Source organism: Erythrolamprus reginae, chromosome 6, assembly GCF_031021105.1.
Source record: "Erythrolamprus reginae isolate rEryReg1 chromosome 6, rEryReg1.hap1, whole genome shotgun sequence".
In the NCBI taxonomy this organism is placed as follows: Eukaryota; Metazoa; Chordata; class Lepidosauria; order Squamata; family Dipsadidae; genus Erythrolamprus; species Erythrolamprus reginae.
This window is the reverse complement of record NC_091955.1, coordinates 96,162,326-96,177,607: the sequence shown is the minus strand read 5'-3', so window position 1 is coordinate 96,177,607 and position 15,282 is coordinate 96,162,326. Positions and strand designations below refer to the sequence as shown.

At 46.3% G+C, this 15,282-nt stretch overlaps 1 protein-coding gene across 3 annotated transcripts; it reads left to right on the top strand.

Annotated features, from left to right (window-relative positions):
• Positions 1-136: 136 nt before the first annotated feature.
• MEST (mesoderm specific transcript) lies at positions 137-14,648 on the top strand. 3 transcript variants are annotated; one of them, XM_070754486.1, is made up of 12 exons: positions 137-239; positions 1,780-1,934; positions 3,645-3,724; positions 3,833-3,910; positions 4,720-4,856; positions 5,820-5,878; positions 7,160-7,200; positions 10,397-10,467; positions 11,035-11,136; positions 12,468-12,544; positions 12,671-12,734; positions 12,855-14,648. In XM_070754486.1, the coding sequence occupies exons 1-12, from the start codon at positions 175-177 to the stop codon at positions 12,970-12,972; spliced, it is 1,047 nt and encodes a 348-aa protein (XP_070610587.1). In that variant the 5' UTR covers positions 137-174; the 3' UTR covers positions 12,973-14,648. The 3 variants fall into 3 exon arrangements, with proteins under 3 accessions (XP_070610587.1, XP_070610588.1, XP_070610590.1); XM_070754487.1 differs by having other exon boundaries at positions 213-256; XM_070754489.1 differs by lacking the exon at positions 137-239 and adding an exon at positions 282-1,130.
• The last annotated feature ends 634 nt before the right edge of the window (positions 14,649-15,282 follow it).

Sequence of the window (15,282 nt, the reverse complement as noted above, 5' to 3'; positions counted from 1 at the left end):
GCCCCGCCTCCCCAGGCGGCCCCCGCCCCTATTTGCCCCTATTTGCCCCACTCCCGCTTGCAGCCGTCCGTTCACACCGTTCCCCCGCCCCGCATGCAAAAAAACCCTCCGGTTGCAAAACTTGCACTGCGCACAACCCCAAGGGGCGGGGCAGGAGGAAGGCCGGAGACGCGCATGCGCCTTTCTTCTTTTTGGCCCCACGCGCTTGCCTTCTGGACTGCTTCCGGACTGGCGCTCAGGTGAGCCGAGAGCGCATGTGCGTCCTTCCCCAGGACTGGGACGGGGGGGGGGGGCGAGGAGGAATGGACGCCCCTCTCCCTGTGTGGGGGAGGGAGGAATGGAGGGGGGTTGGAAACTTGCAAACTATTACAAAAAGAAAAGGGGGTGTGATGCATTGGCTGGACAAGAGAAGAGGGTTTGATTTGCACACCCGCCCCTCCGTAGAAAATGCACTGCTTGGGGTGCTGCAAGATTTGGGGGTCACTAGATCAATAGCATTTAGACTTATATCCCGCTTCACGGTGCTTTTCCAGCCCTCTCTAAGGGGTTTATAGAATCTGCAAATTGCCCCCAACAATCTGGGTCCTCATTTGACCCACCTATGAGCCGGTCAGGATCGAACTGCTGGCAGTTGGCAGAGACAGCCTGCAATACTGCATTCTAACCACTGCATCACCAGGGAAGGGAGGAAGGAAGGAAATAGGAAGGAGGGGAAGAAGGGAGGAAGGGAGGACAATAGCATTTAGATATATACTGCTTCATATTGTTCTTCCAGCCCTCTCTAAGTGGTTTACAGAATCAGCCTCTTGCCCCCAACAATCGGGGTCCTCATTTGACCCACCTGGGAAGGACGGAAGGCTGAGTCGACCTTGAGCCGGTGGGGAGATTTGAACCGCTGAACTACAGCTAGCAAGTGGCTGAAGTAGCCTGCAGTGCTGCACTCTAACCACTGCACCACCCGGGCAAAAGAATAGTTGTAGCTCAGAGCTGCAATTTGGGCTCCTGTCTGAGCTTGATGGTTTTTCTCTCGCAGACGTTTTGTGACCCAATTCTTAATGTCATCAGGGTTTACAGAGGAGGAGGGGAGGAAGAAGAGAAGGAAAAGAAGCGAGGAGGAGGAGGCAGAGAAGGTGATGGCAGAGATGGCGAACCTTTTTTTCCTTGGGTGCAGGAAAAGCGTGGGTGGGTGTTATCGCACACGCACGAGTGCCCACACCCATAATTCAATGCTTGGGGAGGGCGAAAACAGTTTTACCCACCCCCAGAGGCCCTCTGGAGGCTGGAAACGGCCTCTTTCCCAACTTCTGGTGGGCCCAGTAGGCCCATGTTTTGTCCTCCCAAGGCTACAAAGCAGAGGTCTCCAAACTAGGGAACTTTAAGACTTGTGGACTTCAACTCCCAGAATTCTTCAGCCAGCATAGCTGCATAGCTGGCTGGAGAATTCTGGGAGTTGAAGTCCACAAGTCTTAAAGTTCCCTAGTTTGGAGACCCCTGCTCCAAAGGCTTCCCTGGAGCCGGGAGAGGGTAAAAACACTTCCCACATCCCCCTGGAGGCTCCCTGGAAGCCCAAAACGCCCTCCCAGAGCCTCTGTGAGCCAAAAATCAGCTGGCCGGCACACACATGCACATTGGAGCTGAGCTAGGGCAACGGCTCGCGTGCCAGCAGATATGGCTCCATGTGCCCCCTGTGGCGCCCGTGCCATAGTTTCGCCCTCACTGGCCTGTGGTGTCATGGGTGTTCTCTGAACGTGGCCGTCTCCCTCCCTTCTCCCATTCCAGAATGAAAGAGTGGTGGATACAAGTCGGACTCCTGATGCTGCCCTTGCTCGCTGTTTACCTCCACATCCCGCCTCCCAAGCTGTCTCCGGCTCTGCATTCCTGGCGCTCTTCGGGGAGGTTCTTCACCTACAAAACCCAGAACATCTTTTTCAGAGGTGGCGTAGATGCTGCTTGTGTGTCGAGAGTCCATCTCGCCCAGCAATGGCGAGCCTGGTTTTGGTCCGTGGGCCAAAAGGGTGGATGCTAGAGTGTGCGCATGCATCCACCACGCCCATCCCCTCCCCGCATGCATGCACACGCACACCCACACTGCCTTTGCACATGCGCACAATCACCCTGTGGCCGCGCATGCGCACAGGCCTCATTAAAGCCTGGGATAGTGAGAAAAAACAGGCAAATTGGAAGTTTGGAAAAAACAGATTGGAAGTTTGCCTGTTGTGCTGTTTTTTTGCTCACCAGCGGGTTCCGGGAGGCTTCCTGAAGCCCCGGAGTGCGGAAAACAGCACAATGGACAAACCAAAAGTCTGTTTTCTGAACTTCCAGTTTGCTGTTGTGCTGTTTTTTCGCACACCGGAGGGTTCAGGGAAGTTTCCTGAAGCACCGGAGTGCAAAAAACAACACAACAGGCAAACCGGAAATGTATTTTTCCAAACTTCCGGTTTGTCCATTTGGTGGTTTATTTGCACTGTGGAGGCCGAAAATTAGCTGGTTACTGCGTGCATGCCAGCGATGGGCTCCTACAGGTACAGTCAGGTACGCAGAACCAGTAGAAAAAAATTGGATTTCCCCCCCCCCCCCCCTTCTTGGCTCTGTGTATGTTTTTCCTGTTGCGGTAAGTGAGGAAGAATCTGTATAATTTTAGAAGAGCTATGCGTGTGTGCGTGTACATACACAGACAGTGTATATAGTAGATAATGTACACTGCTCAAAAAAGTAAAGGGAACACTCAAAGAACCCATCCTAGATCTGAATGAATGAAATATTCTCATTGAATCCTTTGTTCTGTACAAAGTTGAATGTGCACAACAGCAGGTGAGATTGATTGTCAATCAGTGTTGCTTCCTAAGTGAATAGTTTGATTTCACAGGAGTTTGATTTTCTTGGAGTTATATTGTGTTGTTTAAGAGTTCCCTTTATTTTTTTTTGAACAGTCTATATTTTTGTGTGCTTGTATGTAATATCTATGTACATATGGCATATGTACATAGAATTAAATAGTATATTTTGGATGTTCAGTAATAGTAAATATATAGTCTTCGGAAAGGGGCGGCATACAAACCTAATTTATTATTATTATTATTATTATTATTATTATTATTATAGGGAAATTGTATCTCTTTGAAGCGAGGAGAGGCCAGGTCCCCTAACCCTAACCCTTGACGTGAGTGACATCAAGTTGGGCATTTTTAAGGCAGTCACCTGACCTTTAAGCCACCCCAGTCACATGACCGTCAAGCCACTCCCACCTGGTCACATGGCAGGCAAGTCACGCCCTTAAAATAAGCCATGCCCACAGCGTGGAAGTGGTAGTAAAAAAATTTGCAGCCCTTCATTGGTGTCTACGGAGAGGGGCGGCATACAAATCTAATAAATAAATAAATAAAGTATGCGTGGTGGAGCTGATAAAGGGCAACGCCTTGCGTGCCTTCCGATATGGTTCTCTGTGGCAATGCGTGCCATAGGTTTGCCATCACGGATCAAGCGAGTGGTCTCATTTTGTAAAACCAAACTCTTTTATTTCAAGCCCCGTTAAGAATTCACAATAAATTTTGCATTGAAATTTAGAACCTTCCCTTTTATTTTGGCTCTGCTCAAACCCGAAGAGTTTTCCCCTTAGAAGGAAGCTTTCTCTTCGCCTCTTTTAGATTCACCCGGCGCTGTCGGGAGTTCGGACATTGTGGTCCTCTTGCACGGATTTCCGACCTCGAGTTATGACTGGTATAAGGTGAGAGGGGTGGGGTGGGAAGACATATTGGATAAGGGCCGGACAGGCTTGGAGATGGCGTAGGGAGTAATGGCAACCTTTTCTCTCTCTTTCTCCTCCCGCCTGCAGATTTGGGAAGGGCTCACGCAACGATTTCATCGTGTGATCGCACTGGATTTCGTGGGGTTTGGCTTCAGCGACAAACCCGTGAGTACATTTCAAAGGACGCTGGATGGTTGCTTTCTTTCTTTCTTTTTTTCTTTCTTTCTTTCTTTCCTCCCTCCCTCCCTCCCTCCCTTCCTTCCTAGGTGGTACAAATGAGGACCCAGATTGTTGGGGGCAAGAGGCTGATTCTGTAAACCACCTAGAAAGGGATGTAAAAACACTGAACTGGTATATAAGTCTAAAGGCTATTGCTATTCCTTCCCTTCCTTCCTTCTTTCCTTCCTTCCCTTCCTTCCTTCCTTCCTTCCTTCCTTCCTTCCTTCCTTCCTATCCTTCCTTCCTTCCTATCCTTCCTTCCTATCCTTCCTTCCTTCCTATCCTTCCTTCCTTCCTTCCTTCCTTCCTTCCTTCCTTTCTTCCCTTACTTACTTACTTACCCGAGCCTGCGGAGAGGGACGGCATACAAATCTAATTAACAATAATAATAATAATAATAATTATTATTATTATTATATTATTATTATTATTTTCTCTACCGGAGCTGTAGCGTGGCCCGTATTGGTAGAAACCGAATACTGGTGTGTGTGCTACGTTCTTTCTGGTCCGTAGCTGGGGCGGAACAGGGAGGTCAAAAGTGTCAAGATGCCAGTGTGGCGACACAACAGAAGTCGCCGGCTTTTACGCACAAGCTCCTGGACCTCAGTGAGGCGACCACAGCTTCCATCTTGGCTGGGGGCATATCTGCTCCACCTGCGGTTGGGTAGGGTTCAGGTTGGCCCCCGAAGTAACAGGTCTTGATTCGAACTCGGCGCTCACTCCTCTCTCTCTCTCTCTCTCTGCATTGCCACCAGCGCCCGCACGCATACTCCATCTTCGAACAAGCCAGCATTGTGGAAAGCCTCTTGCACCACCTGGGCCTCCTGAACCAACGGATCAACCTCCTCTCACACGACTACGGAGACACCGTCGCCCAAGAACTGCTCTACAGGTCGGTGCGTGTGGGTAAACTCTCACGCAAATGAAGGGAAGGCCTCACTCTACGACCACCACCATTGGGAGAGGGGTTTCCATTGCTCAGCGAGGAAATCGTGGCCGATTTGACGACCGTTCTTTGCCACCGTTGTTAAGCGAATCACTGCGGTTCTTCGGTGATTCATCCGGTCGTTAAATTAATCCAGCTTCTTCCCCGTTGACCTGCTGGTCAGAAGCTGGGTGAGAAGGTCAGAAATAGTGTCTAGTATGTCCTAGGGGGCTGCAACCATCATAAATATGAATTGGTGGGTGGCCACAGAGGTCTGGATTTTGACCATGTGGCTGTGGGAATACTACTATGGTGTTTAAGTGTGAAAGCAAGTCATTCTCCTCCTCCTCCCTCCCCTTCTTCCTCTTCCTCTTCTTCCTCTTCTTTTCTCCTCCTCCTCCTCCTCCCCTTCTTCTTCTTCTCCTCCCCTTCCCTTTCCTCCCTCCCCTTCCTCTTCCTCTTCCTCTTGTTCTTCTTTTCTCTTCCTCTCCTCCTCCTCCCTCCCCTTCTTCTCCTTCTCCACCTCTTCCCCTCCCTTCCTCCCCTTCTTCTTCCTCTTCTTCCTCTTTTCTTCTTCTTTCTCTTCTTCTTCCTCTTCTTCCTCTTCTTCCTCTTTTTCTTCTTCTTCTTCTTTCTCTTCCTCTCCTCCTCCTCCCTCCCCTTCTTCTCCTTCTCCTCCTCTTCCCCTTCCCCTTCCTCCCTCCCCTTCTTCCTCTTTTTTTTCTTCTTCTCTTCCTCCTCTTCTTTTCCTCCTCCTCCTCCTTCCTCTCCACCTCCTCCTCCTCTTCTAATTCGTCTGCTGGAGGGGCTGGCGGCTGACAGACCACAAGAAGAACGTTCTCAGAACTTTCCCCCAAATCTTACTTTGACAAACGCTTATGTTTGGATTACATTGAGCTCTTTGTTTTGCACTATTTTCTCTACTTCCAGGTATGAACAGAATAGAACGGGATGCGTCCTCATCAACAGCCTGTGTCTGTCAAACGGAGGTAAGCGATTTATGGTTTGCCTGTTGTGCTGTTTTCCACACTCTGGGGCTTCAGAAAGCTTCCCTGAAGGCTTCAGAGTGCCAAAAACTGCACAACGTGGAAACCGGAAGTCAATTTTTCTGAACTTTTGGTTTGCCCATTTGGCCATTTTTTCACTGTCCCAGGCTTCAGCGAGGCCTGTACCCATGTGGGGTGATGGGTGGGATTGTGCGCATACAATTTTCAGCCTTGGGAAAGGCCGTTTTGCCCTCCAGAGGCTTCAGGGAAGCTTCCCGGAAGCCCAAGAGTGCCAAAAAAACACCGAACAGACAAACCGGAAGTTCAGAAAACAGACTTCCGGTTTGCCCATTGTCCTGTTTTTTGCACTCTGGGGCTTCAGGAAGCTTCCCTGAACCCTTCGAAGTGCAGAAAAATAGCACAACGGGCAAACCGGAAGTCTGTTTTCCGAACTTCCGGTTTGTCCATCTGAATGTGGATTTTTTCACATTCTGGGCTTCAGTGAGGCCTGTGCGCATACCCGGGCAGCGTGTGGGGATTACGCACGCATGGGGGGGAGGCACACGTGGCCACACCCTTTTGGCACACAAACCAAAAAATGTTCACAAACCGCTCGGGCAGGGGAAGGTGGGGTTGGACTACATGACCTCTAAGGTCCCTTCCCACCAGAGATTGGCCACTTCCCGGCGCATACCCATGCGCGCCCTCATGACATTTGACTTTTGCACATGCACAGCAAGCTAAATCTTATTTATTTATTTTATTTTATTTTATTTTTTAATTTATTTTTACTTTATTTTATTTATTTTATTGATTGATTGATTGATTGATTGATTGATTGGATTTCTATGCCGCCCCTCTCCATGGGGGGAAAATGCTCACATGAGTAGGATTTCACCATTTTTTTGCTTCTGCGCATGCGCTGAAGCAAAATTATTTGCAAAACCCACCAAAATCTCAGTCATGCGCACGCATCCTCACGCAGGATTTTGATTGCTGGGCATGTGCAGAAGCCAAATCTCATGCTGACGGCTGCACGTGTGCCCATGACAGCCTTGGAAGGCACACCGGTAACGCCAAAGACGGCAGTCAATCACCGCTTCCAGACCTATGATTTTTACGCAATTTAAAACTTCAGGAGATGTCTTTTGATGGCTGCTGTCTTTGGGCTCCATCTCCTGCCCCACTTAATCATAACATAATCCCTCCCGAATAAATGTTTTCTTGGCTTGGAAAAGTTTTGGAACCAATCACCAGATTTCCACTCCTCTCTTCAATTTGCAGGCATCTTTCCAGAAGTTCATTCTCCCCGATTCATCCAGAAGGTAATTTTCTCTTTAATGGAAAAATAGCCGAGTTTAGCTGACGTTTTCTGTTCTGAAAAATTCCTTTTTTGGGTCACCCAGTAATCCAGCAAATAAATACCCTTGTCTGTGTTATGTCTGCTTTAGCTCCGGCAGCGAAGTTCCTTTTCTTGGAAAAGACAGCCTTTATTATTATTATTTTTTGGAAAAAAATTAGGTTAAGTAAAAACACCTAGAAGACAGAGAAATACTCGGTGTAGGAAGAAAGAAATAAAAATTGTCAGAGGAGTTGGGGAGCTGATTTCTGCTTCCTGAATAATCTCTTTTCACACAAAGGCTGCTGCTTAAATATTCACGAACACCCTCATTCTACTAAATAAATAAATAATTTAATTTATTTGTTTGTTTGTTTATTAGATTTGTATGCCGTCCCTCTCCGAAGACTCGGGGCGGCTAACAGCAATGAAAAGACAATGTAAACAAATCTAATATTAAAAATAATCTTAAAAACCCCAATTTAAAGAACCACTCATACATACAGACATACCATGTATAAATTCTATAAGCCTAGGGGGAAAGGAAATTTCAATTCCCCCATGCCTGACGACAGAGGTGGGTTTTAAGGAGCTTGCGAAAGACAAGGAGGGTGGGGGCAACTCTGATATTTGGGGGGAGCTGGTTCCAGAGGGTCGGGGCCGCCACAGAGAAGGCCCTTTTCCTGGGTCCCGCCAAACGACATTGCTTAGTCGATGGGACCCAGAGAAGGCCCACTCTCTGGGACCTAACCGGTCGCTGGGATTCGTGCGGCAGAAGGTGGTCCCTGAGATATTCTGGTCCGATGCCGTGAAGGGCCCTCAACACTATCAGACCTTTTACTAAATCTGCACTTCTATTTCTACTAGTTTTTCTCATCATTCCTATCATCCTTTTCCTCCCACTTAGGACTGCATCACTGTAACTTGTTGCTTGCATCCTTACATTTTTATTAATATTGATTCTTCATTGCTTATTTGACCCCAATGACAATTATTACGGGTTTTTTACCTCTTGATACTTGAAAAAAAATCTGTATTTTATTTTATGTACACTGAGAGCATCTGCACCAAAGACAAATTCCTTGTGTGTCCAATCACACTTGGCCAATAAAGTATTCTATTCTATTCTATTCTATTCTATTCTATTCATCATTGTGTGTACTCCCCTGCAGTGTGAGTTTTCAGATTCGGATGATGATGAGTGGGATTTAGAGATCGTAAATCTCCCGCTCTACCAAGTTAGCAATGTTAGTGAAGACCATGGAGCTAATGACATAGACATGAGTTTGAGTGACTGAAATGGGGGAGATCACAGATGGAGGGAGGCTCATTTCAGAACCGCTGGGAACAAAGAGGGAGGAGATATTAGAGAGTAATTAATTAATTAATTACTTCACATCCGGGTGTAAAACGGAAGAGACGCTGAATTCGTTCAATCTTGCAAAATAAGAATGGCCACGTCCCGAACTTGCTCTGAAGCGTAAGCTATCCTGTGTGATTTATTACTTGTTTCTTTAAGACTCCTGGCTAGCCCTAACTAGCCACAAATTTTAGAATGACTTGTGGAATGTCTTTTATGTTACTGCCAAGCTTATCTACTTAGTTGCTGAGATAATAATGATGAGAGAAGAAAACTGCGTGCAGAGTTGAAGTGTTAAAGGAGAAATTAAAGAGGAGATGTTTTACAATGAGATGCATTGAGAATTCCTTTACTCCAAGTATTATATGAATCCACCTGAAATCAGAACATTAATCAGTTGCATTTATTAATAAGTTACTCGGGTGGTCCTTGACTTAAGTCCGCAATGGAGCCCAGGTGAGACCTTCTGACAAACAGGAGGGAATTCATTTAATGGGAATCCACATCATTCCCTTAAGACAGGGGTCCTCAAACTTGGCAACTTTAAGACTTGTGGACTTCAATTCCCAGAATTGGCTGTCTGTCCGTCCATCTGTCCGTCCATAACCCTGGGGGGGAATTATTGACCCCCCTCAGAGAGGGTCCGCAACTTGGATGTCCTCCTCGATCCACAGCTCACATTAGAGAACCATCTTTCAGCTGTGGCGAAGGGGGCGTTTGCCCAGGTTCGCTTGGTGCACCAGTTGTGGCCCTATCTGGACCAGGACTCACTGCTCACAGTCACTCATGCCCTCATCACCTCGAGGTTCGACTACTGTAACACTCTCTACATGGGGCTACCTTTGAAGAGTGTTCGGAAACTCCAGATCGTGCAGAATGCAGCTGCGAGAGCAATCATAGACTTCCCCAGGTATGCCCATGTTACACCAACACTCCGCAGTCTGCTTTGGTTGCCAATCAGTTTCCGGTCACAATTCAAAGTGTTGGTTATGACCTATAAAGCCCTTCATGGCATCGGACCAGAATATCTCCGGGACCGCCTTCTGCCACATGAATCCCAGCGACCGATAAGGTCCCACAGAGTTGGCTTTCTCCGGGTCCCGTCGACTAAACAATGTCGTCTGACGGGTCCCAGGGAAAGAGCCTTCTCTGTGGCGGCCCCGACTCTCTGGAACCAGCCCCCCCCCGGAGATTAGAACTGCCCCCACCCTCCTTGCCTTCCGTAAACTCTTTAAAACTCACCTCTGCCGTCAGGCATGGGGGAATTGAGGCATTCCCCCCTCCCCCGGGCCTATACAATTTATGTATGGTATGTCTGTGTGTATGTCTGGTTTAATAATGGGGTTTTAAAATGTATTTTAAATTTATTAGATTTGTTGTGAATTGTTTTATTATATGTTGTGAGCCGCCCCGAGTCTACGGAGAGGGGCGGCATACAAATCTAATAAATAAATGAATGAATGAATAAATAAATAAATGTATAAATAAATAATTAAATTTGCCAAGTTTGGAGACCTCTGCCTTAAGAGCTGTAGTGAGAAAGGTCATCGAAGGGGACAAACCTCAAAACTGTCTCATTTAGCATCAGAAATTGCTGCTAAATGCGACAGTTCCATTGCTCCATTGTCCAGAAGTATCCACATGTCCTTTTGTTCTGGTCTCGCCAAGAAAACTTCTGTTTCTTGATCTTATTCTGCTTTGATGTTTGAAATAACACAGCAAAAAATGGGCAGATTTAGCAACACGGGCAAAAATGCAAGAGGGATTTTTAATTTTGTATCGCCCTTGTGCAAACCATTTCAAGTCTCCTAATCCTTTGCAGATTCTCAAAGACGGCGGAGTGCTAGCGCCCATCATTACTCGGCTAACGAACTATTTCATCTTCACCAAAAGGTGAGTTGGGATTTTAAACTGTTAAAAAAAAAAGAATTTGGCCCTTGAAGCGTTTCTCAGATTTGGCCCCTTGAAGAGAGGGGGACTTTGAAATCCTGCATTCCTGAGCCAGCTGGGGAATTCTGGGAATGTATCCTGTTGTAAAGCATTCTGGATAGGGAATTCTGGGAATTGAAGTCCACCCATCTTAAAGCATTTTCGATGGGGAATTCTGGGAACTAAGTTTCCCCATCTTAAAGCCTTTAGGATGGGGAATTCTGGGAATTGAAGTCCACCCATCTTAAAGCCTTTAGGATGGGGAATTCTGGGAATTGAAGTCCACCCATCTTAAAGCATTTTCGATGGGGAATTCTGGGAGTTGAAGTCCACATGTCTTCAAGTTTCTTTAAGTTTGAGGAACACAATGTTCTAGAAGAAGGCTGCTCAAATAATCTTCCTAGAGCCCTAAAATTCGGATTATTATGTAAGCCCGAAGAAAACCGTTTGGATTGGAGAACCGCTCCTCCAGGGGGGTTTGGGCCGTGGGAATCCTTCACGTTGACTCCTCTCCTCTTGAAACCCCTCCAGCCTGGCTGAGGTCTTCGGCCCGCACACCCAGCCTTCCGAGGCCGAATTTTGGGACATGTGGACAGCCCTGCGGACAAACGACGGGAACCTCGTGCTGGACAGGTAGGACCTTAAAATTCCCCAAACGCAGTACAGGTTTAGTCCTTGACTTACGACCGTCATTGAGCCTGCCAGTTGTGGTCGTGAGACGCGATAGCTGTAAAAGATAATCCCACGACCGGATCCATTTCTCTGATCATTTGTGTGCGTGTGGGTGTGTTAAGGTCCTTAAACAAATATCAGAGTTTCCTGCCTAAGCAGGGGGTTGAAGACCCCCACGGTCCCTTCCAACTCTGCTATTCCATTCTATTCCATTCCATTGTATTCTATTCTACATTCTATTCTATTCTACATTCTATTCTAATTCTATTCTACATTCTATTCTATTTTATTCTATTCTACATTCTATTCTATTTTATTCTATTCTACATTCTATTCTATTTTATTCTATTCTACATTCTATTCTATTTTATTCTATTCTACATTCTATTCTATTTTATTCTATTCTACATTCTATTCTATTCTACTCTTCTACGGTACTGTCTCTTTTCTTGTCTATTCTATTCTAGATTCTATTTTCTACTTTCTATTCTTTCTATTTATTTCTATATTCTATTTTCTGTTCTCATTCCCTCAACACTGTCAAACAATTTACTAAGTCCGCACTATTATTACTACTGGTTTTTTTCTCATCATTCCTATCCCCCATCTCCTCCCGCTTATTTATTTATTTATTTATATTAATTGGATTTGTATGCCGCCCCTCTCCGAGGCCTCGCATGACTGTAACTTGTCGCTTGTCTCCTTACAATTTTTTAATAGTGATTATTTCCTCATTGCTTTTTTGACCCCTCTGACTGTCATTGTTATACCTCCTGATTCTTGACAAATGTCTCTTTTTCTTTTATGTACCCTGAGAGCATCTGCACCAAGACAAATTCCTTGTGTGTCCAATCCCACTTGGCCAAGAAAGAATTCTGTTCTGTTCTGTTTTATTCTATTCTCTATTCTATTCTCTATTCTTATCTTTGTTTTCTATTCTATTCTATTCTATATTCCAATATTATTCCATTCCACTCCACTCCACTCTTTTTTCTTTTCTTTTTCTTTTCTTTTTCTTCTCTTTTTCTCTCCTTTTCTCCTTTTCACCTTTTTTCTTTCCTTTTTTTCCTCTTTTTTTCTCTTCTCTCTTTTTTTTTGAAGACAAGTAACTGGTTTCGGGAGGGGGGGCATAGTAAATTGCACAATTGGCTGGGGAATTCTGGGAGTCAAAGTCCTTAAAAGGTTGACTAGACTTCCAGCCTAGTAGAGTTTCCTGCCGGAGCAAGGAAGCTGGACTAGACGACCTCTGAAGTCCCTTTTGACTCGTTACCCTGAACATTTTTCCCTTTCAGCCTTTTACACTACATCACCCAGCGGAAGCAACACAGGGACCGCTGGGTCGGAGCCTTGCAATCCGCCTCCATTCCCTGTGAGTAGGACGGGCTCCCCGGAGCTTTGGGGGGCTTCGTAAAGGGGGCAGGGGGGGGGGGGAATGTAGGACATTTGTTTTCATTTAGGTCGTAATATCCACCGTGTCCCCCTTTCTCTCTCCCAGTGCATCTAATTTATGGACCCCTGGATCCGGTCAACCCTCACCAGGAATTTCTTCCGCTTTACAAGTAAGGGGTGGGGTGGGAGAGAAGGCACATAAATGGCCCTGACGTGGTGCTAGTCCCCCTCGTCCCCATGCCCTTTGGAGGGAGCACCCCAAAACCTCTGGTCTTTTTTTTTTTGGACAGACAGGTGCTTCCCATGTCGACAGTGACGGTGCTGGACGATCACATCAGCCATTATCCACAGCTGGAGGAGCCTCAGGGTTTTCTGAACGCCTACTTAAACTTCATCAACTCCTTCTGAGCCACCGGGACGACGTGGGGCGTGGCATGAAGGCAACACAACCAGAGAACCTTTATTAGCACAAACTTTTCCCCCAACGTCCTTTTTACTCTCCGGCATGGGAAAAACTCTCACAAACGTCCAGCAGCTTCTGGCTGCAGAATATTCCAATCCGAACAAGAATGACTGCAATCAATCACTCCTGCAGGGCAAGATAATGAGTCCCAGCAATGAAGAATTCACGGCAATAATTCCAGCACAACAGGATAAGCATGACAATAAGTCAGGAAAAATGCCAGGAATTCAGGCCACAACTCTCATACGATGAAGTCAGCGTTTGTTCCCGACAAACACCCCCGCTCCCAACTGGCTCTCCTTTAAACTCCATCCCTGGGTGTGCCTTTTGTGCAGGGAATTGGGGCCATTTCCTCCCTCGTGAGCCACGCAACCCACGTTGCTCTCCTCTTTCTTCCCTAGGATGAAGAGGGGGTGGGCCTTGCTTTTCATCAGAACTCCCTCTTCCTTATTCTACCTCTCCCCCACTCCGCGCAGCTTGACTCAGCCCTTCCCCAGCTCCCTCTACAGCCAATGAGTCTCTTGGCAGCAGTTCATCTTCCGTCTCAGACTCCGATATGGGGGCACGACAGCCACAAACACCGATGGGACAGAAACCATTATTGCTCCTCCTTAGGACAATTTTGTGCTCCGGAGCAATAGGAGAGGCGTGGCAAGAACGGATGGAAACTCTGGACGGCGGCAAACCAGCCTTTGACGCAATCTCTGCATCGGCGAGGAAATTGACAGAATTTCCGACGGATTGGTGGGAACGATGGTGGAAGCATTTGAAGGGAGCCCCCCCCCCAAAAAAATATTTCCTGTCTCTGGAAGATACGGGGAGAGGAAGACCAGGCGAATAAGCGAGCAGAAATGAGAACGGCCCATCAGGATCGGGGTGATAACAGTACTGGTAGTTCTGGACTTACAACGGTTCATTTTATGACCATTTAAAGTTGCAACGGCGCTGATCGAAAGGGAACCTGAGCATTTTTCACACTTACGACCATTGCAGCATCTCTGTGGTTAAGCGATCCAACTTTTAGACGCTTGGTCCCCAACTCATGTTTAAGACTGTCGAAGTGTCCCAGATCATGGGTCATTTTTTGGGGAAATTTGACGAATTTGGTACTCAACCTTTTGACACAAAGTTTGCCCCAGGGACTCAGCGCACAAGCTACAGGTAGTCCTCGACTTATGACCACAATGGAGCCCCAAACCTCTTGTCACTAAGTGAGACATTGATAGAAGTGCGCGCGGCATCGTTTCATGACTTTTGGTGCCATGAAGTGAACCTCTGTGGTTGTTAAGTCAGTCACCCGGTCGTTAACTGGATCCAGATTCCTCCCTTCGCTTGTCGGAAGGTCGCCAAGACCCCCACCCACCCCGGGACGCCGTGACTGCTGTTAAGTCAGTTGCCAAACGCCTGAGGTTTGCTTGCGGGAACACGGGATGGGTGCAAAGCATGGGAAAATGGTCGGTTTGTTGTCACTTTGAAGGGTCGCTAAATGAACCGTTGTAAGTTGAGGACCGCCTTGTGGAACCCTCTATGAGCTTTGTTTTCTGTAAGTTTGTCTTCTCCACTTAAACTGTAAATTTGGGAATGCAACTATGCATTGTATAAAGACATTCTTTGGATTATTCCCACGGATTTATAACTTTGGATCGGAAGTGGGAATTATTCTCCCTGCCGCCGTTTTAAACACCCCAATTACAGGTGGTCCCACAGCTTATGACCACAGTTGAGCCCAGTCTTTATGTCACTAAACAGGATGCTTGTTAAGTGAGCTTTGTGCCGTTTTCACGACCTTCCTAACTGTAGACCTTCCTAACTGTAGTCACGAATCATGGCAGTTGTTTCAGTTAATCACAGGGTTGTTAAGTGAATCAAAGTGAATCAACTCTGCTCAAAAAAAATAAAGGGAACACTTAAACAACACAATATAACTCCAAGTAAATCAAACTTCTATTAAATCAAACTGTCCACTTAGGAAGCAACACTGACAATCAATTTCACATTATTATTATTATTATTATTATTATTATTATTATTATTATTATTAATTAGATTTGTATGCCGCCCCTCTCCAAAGACTCAGAGCGGCTCACAACAACAATATACAATACAAATCCAATGATTAAAAACAAAACAATTAAAACCCTTGATATAAAAACAATCATACATTTCAAACATGCTGTTGTGCACATTCAACTTTCTACAGAACAAAATATTCAATGAAAACATTTCATTCATTCAGATCTAGGATTTGAATGAAT

Excerpts from the sequence above, each read along its gene's own strand:
- MEST (XM_070754486.1), top strand. The coding sequence starts at position 175 with ATGCGCCTTTCTTCTTTTTGGCCCCACGCGCTTGCCTTCTGGACTGCT. Across the intron at positions 3,725-3,832 it reads CGAGTTATGACTGGTATAAG|ATTTGGGAAGGGCTCACGCA; the intron begins GTGAGAGGGGTG and ends TCCCGCCTGCAG. Across the intron at positions 7,201-10,396 it reads CTCCCCGATTCATCCAGAAG|ATTCTCAAAGACGGCGGAGT; the intron begins GTAATTTTCTCT and ends AATCCTTTGCAG.